The 4950-nt window shown below is 41.4% G+C and overlaps 1 protein-coding gene across 1 annotated transcript; it reads left to right on the top strand.

The window, feature by feature from the left end:
- The first annotated feature begins 274 nt into the window (after positions 1-274).
- On the top strand, positions 275-4950 carry LOC110597725 (uncharacterized). The gene is made up of 3 exons (XM_021723430.3): positions 275-495; positions 1969-2044; positions 4140-4950. Exons 1-3 carry the CDS (start codon positions 275-277, stop codon positions 4935-4937), a joined length of 1095 nt encoding a protein of 364 aa, XP_021579105.2. The 3' UTR covers positions 4938-4950.

Raw genomic sequence — 4950 nt, 5'->3', positions numbered from 1 at the left:
CAGAGTGAAGTCCATTCACTGCCAATAACTGTATCTTCACACACCCCCTCACAGTAGTCTCCAGCCAGGATAGTGATGACACACACAAAAGCTTGTGACTCCTCCTGGTTGCCTTAGAAATCAACTCAAGGCATTCTTGAGGGTCAACAGTAGGCAGCTGAGAGTCTGAAGAGGGCTGGACACTAGAAACCAGTACTTGCAGAACAGAAAGTGAGAGATTAGAGCACTGGGGAGCAGTTCAGGGGAGCAGGGGCTGAGCGAGGGAAGAGCAAAGATGCTGTATGTGAAGCTGGCGGTTGATAGGGAGATGGCCAAAGCCAAAGACTTCAGAGAAAATCATCACAAGGATGTAAGAACAGTGCAAGCGACCAATGGGGCTTTGAAGAGAGGTCACAGTGGGGGACTATCAAAGGAGCAAAGAGCAGTGCAGGCCCCACTCTCCCAGCCTCCGGGGATGACAGACTCGGAGTGGTTTGGTCTAAGTGCAGAAGATCAGTAGGTATCATTTTCCTTCCATTTTGGGTACAGGCAAGAAAATGTTCTTCCTGGAAACAATGTAGCACAAGGACAAATAGTGTAGCACAAGGACACAAGGAGTTATGCAGGACACATCAAAGGACAAACAGTATAGCACAAGGATATAAGGATGCAGGATATATCACACTTCTGAAATTAATACTGGGCCCATTAAGAAGTCACTAACCCTCTCATGGCCTCCATGAAATAGGGGATGATGATTACCTACTTAATAGGTTGTTTAGTAGATTAAGTAAAATGATCCACCTGAGTTGTAGTACAGTGCCCCGTATATAGTAAACTCAAGAAATGTTACTATGGAAACAACATAAATTCTTAGAAAAGAGAATCTGAAATCAGACATCTGTGTCTCTTTTTAAGAAATTAGCTTTATTAAATAAATACGCTGTTAGTTTCTTCCAGTTCTGTTATAAAATCCTTCTCTTCTACTGCTAAGATAAGCCAAATAAACAATATTTATAATCTAGGTTGCTAAATATAGAACTTATTTGCTTACTAAACAGGTTGAGAGATCTCTAGGATGCCTAAATGTGACTGTACTGGTCTTAAAGGGCAAATTTCTCTGCTATATTTTTCTGAAAAAAAAAAAATTTTAAGCAAAAAACCTTGTTATATATTGGGGGTGGGCCACTGGATATTGAACCCAGGGGTTGCCCTTTTTATTTTTTGAGAAGGGCCTCACTAAGTTGCTGAGGCTTGCCTTGAACTTCTGCCTCAGCCTTCCAAGTTGCTGGGATTATAGGCATGCGCCACTGTACCTGTTTTCTCTACTTAAAAGGTAAACTTTGACCATAATCATGAAACATGTTCTAGTAGATAACTTTATTAGAAATTATTTCTGATAACATTATACATAACTTTATTTAAATTTAAAATGAAAACTTTTCTCATCAAAGCTAAGTTTTTTGTTCTACTCATGATATACAAAAACTGTTTTGTGGTATTTGAAATAGCAACTTGGTCTTCCCTCTCAAGGGTTAAAATAAAGGTGCTTCAGACAGTTGCAATCTCAGACTCAATATGACTCTGTTTATACTTTTATCACAGTGTATTCGTTCCTTGCTTTAGGGAAAGAAGTTAAACATACATCTGCATGCAGTGGTACTCACCTGTAATCCTAGCAACTCAGGAGGCTAAAGCTAGAGGATTCCAAGTTCCAGATCAGCTTCAGCATATTAGCAAGGCCCTGTCTCAAAATTCAAACAAATAATAAAGAGGGCTAGGAATGTAGCTCAGTGGTAAAAGTGCCCCTGGGTTCAGTCCCCACTACCTCAAAGGGAAAAAAAAAGAGTCCTACCCTTCAGGACAGAGAAATGCCTTCTATTACATATGGAAAGTAGGTTTCAAATCATTCCCTAATGCTATTCATTCCAGAGCATGTTCCCCCTACCTTCCCACAAGTCCTGGTATAATTTCTTTTTGATCTTCTAGATTGGCCTGGGCTAAAAATATTCAAGATCCTCGGATTGCAGTGGGTTCCCATTCCCCACTAGAAAAGAGGATTAAGGTGAGGAAACACATTTTCCTTGAACTTTGGATTCAATAATAGGACAACACAAAGTTTAGCCTAGAGGCAAAAAGAAAAGGAAAAAAAGGCCTATTTCAAGGCAAAGTGCGTTGCCTGCTTAGTTTGGAATTTGATTCTTTTAGTTCTAGTGGGGCAATGAACAAAATAAATGCCACTCATGCCTTCATGGCACTTAAGTCTAGTGAGGAACATTGACATTAAGCAATCAGTAATCACAGACTGTGATTGTCACAAAAGGATTGGGTCTTCTCTGGTGAGCATACAGAAGGTCTGAGGAGTTGACATATAAACCAAAATCTAAAAACTGTAGATGCAAGTACTCTGGTCAGAGTTGCTCATATATATGTTTAGGATGAGATGAAGGAAGAGAAAATACTCACATGGAACAGAATCCAGTGTGGCTGGAGTAGAGTGAACAAGTAGTGAGCTGAGAAAGTTGTCTGGAGAGCAGGGCCTCAGGCACCAGGTCATAGATACCACACTAGAATCTGGGATCTTCTCTGAAAACCAACAGAGCCCTACCCCAGGGTTTTATGCCAGAGTGACAGAATTATGTAACAGAAAGATCACTCTGGCTGCATTAATCAGTCTGGTGGGCAGGAGGACAGAGGAAATAAGTGTAGATTTGGAAAAAAAAAAAAACTGGGCATAATACTCGAGGGTGAAGTCATCAGGGTTGAAATGAAACATTGATGAGAGGGGTATTTTCAAATTAAAGATGATTAAGGTGAAAACTGAGGGAAGAAGCAAGTAGAGATGTCCGTCCAGTACACAGTGACTAGGTAGGTCTGAAGTTGAGAGCCGATGCAGGCCAGTGCCTTGCCTGTGTGGCTTGCCCCTCATTCACCCTTATTCTCACTCCTGACACATGGTATGTCACCTTGTTGAATGAAACATCCCTATCCAAGGAAGCCTAAGTGTGACCATGCTGTATCTCAAGTTACCGTTTCCTCTGCTATATTTAACAGACCAGCAAGGCAGACAGAGGAGGAATGGCTATAAGTTGGGAAGACAATCAGGATATTCAGTCACTTGGGGATACTCAGCAAATGGCTAGGATGGTCGAGGATTTCAGAATAACCTTCCTTAGTCATATGTCCTTGGCAGCTTGAAAGGCAGAAGAAAGTGAAAAGTCTCACAGTTAAACACTGCTGTGAGGTCAATTATGATAGGAACAGAAATGAGCCCACTAAATTTTCTATTTGGAGACCAATCGTGACCTCAACAAGAACAGTCTGAGAAGCACTAGGAGGAGAAATAATCTGAGGAGAAAACATGAAGTCAGCAATTGGAGAGGGATTATAGGTGACTAGTCCACAGTATACTATGGAAGGGTGAACAAAAGTGGGGATAAAAACCAGAGAGGGCAGGGTACAGTGGTTCACGCCTATAATCTGAGCGGCTCTGGGGGCTGAGAGAGGAGAATCACTCAAAGCCAGCCTCATTCAGCAAGGGCAAGGTGCTAAGCAATTCAGTGAGACCTTGTCTCTAAATAAAATACAAAAATAGGGCTGGGGATGGGGCTCAGTGGTCCAGTGCCCCTGAGTTCAATCCCTGGTACAAAAAAAACCCAGAGAGGGAAATACAGTAAAGGAAGGCTTCCATTTTTGTTTAAAGATGATATACTGAAGCATATTTTTATCCAGTAAAAAGGAGATTTTAATGATATAGGAAAGGAAATTTGGTAATTGCAAAATTGTAATTCTTAAAGTTCAAAAAGCACAGGTAGAAGAATGGTCTTTTGATAGGCAAAGGGTAATGTTTCCACTGTCGAGGCAGGAAGGCAGTCTAGGGTGGCCATGATTTGGCAGTGGGAAGAGGAGGATGCTCCTGGGTGACTGCTTCCATTCTCTCAAGGAAATCTAAGGCAGAGTCCTCAACGAGGGAATACTGCAGGAGGGGAGGGGAGTATAGGAGGTTTGATGATGAAAACATAAACCACACATGGTTAAGGACCCTAACTGGAGCACGGTATTGGTGTGCCAGGCAGGGTAGTAGCCTGCTTGAGATCTGTAGTATAGAACTAGACTAAAAGACTTCTGACTTAAAAAGTCTAATTACTCCCTTTGACAAGAGTTTAGGTGGCATCCATTCTTCAGGAGTGAAAAAACTGTTAGCCCAAGAGTTTCAGCAGGAGAATGAAGCACTTGCTAAACTTAAGGCCACATCTTTTGACTTCCGGTTTGCTAAAGCAGAGGAATACTACTACCAACGATATCAAGAAATGATGATGAAAGAAGCATGGGACTACAAAATGGTTCCAAAGTGGGAAATTATGAAAACAGAGGAGGAGGAGAAGAGATCGCAAAGTGAAAAGTCAGAAGATGCCAACACGTGGGATTACCTAGTGTCTGAAAGAGAGCTAAATCACATAGAGAAACACATATACCGAGCCGAACGAGCAAGGGGCCTCAGAGACCAAAAGTATCAACTACTCCCTCAGAAACTTCCAAGTGAAATGCTTTTCCCAAAAATATTAACACTGGAGGATGAAAAGAATGAAGATATCCAGAAAACACACAAAACGAAAACCGGAAAGCACAAGGTAGCATGGGCAAAGAATCAGATGAAGGAACATAAAGATCGAATGATTAGAGGGAGAGAACTCTCAGAGCAAAGAAATGATCAAAGAGAACCTTGGAAGCTCTCCAGTCAAACTTCTCCTCTCCTAAAACCTCAAGTGGAGAAGGAGGAGAGAGTGTTTGAAAGGGTCACAGCTTATCCTATCTTCCAGCCTTACCAGAAATCATGCATAGAAGTGAGTATCCTGAGGGAAAAATCGAAAGAAAATAAAATTCAAAAACCACTCCGAAGGGAGTTCTTGAGTTTGCCACCTTTTCTGAGAAGTCAACTAAAAAAGAATAAAGTTTAAATTATTTTTTTGA

Source organism: Ictidomys tridecemlineatus, chromosome 1 (genome assembly GCF_052094955.1).
Source record: "Ictidomys tridecemlineatus isolate mIctTri1 chromosome 1, mIctTri1.hap1, whole genome shotgun sequence".
NCBI lineage: Eukaryota > Metazoa > Chordata > Mammalia > Rodentia > Sciuridae > Ictidomys > Ictidomys tridecemlineatus.
The sequence above is the reverse complement of the archived record's forward strand: the minus strand, read 5'-3'. Positions and strand labels throughout refer to the sequence as shown.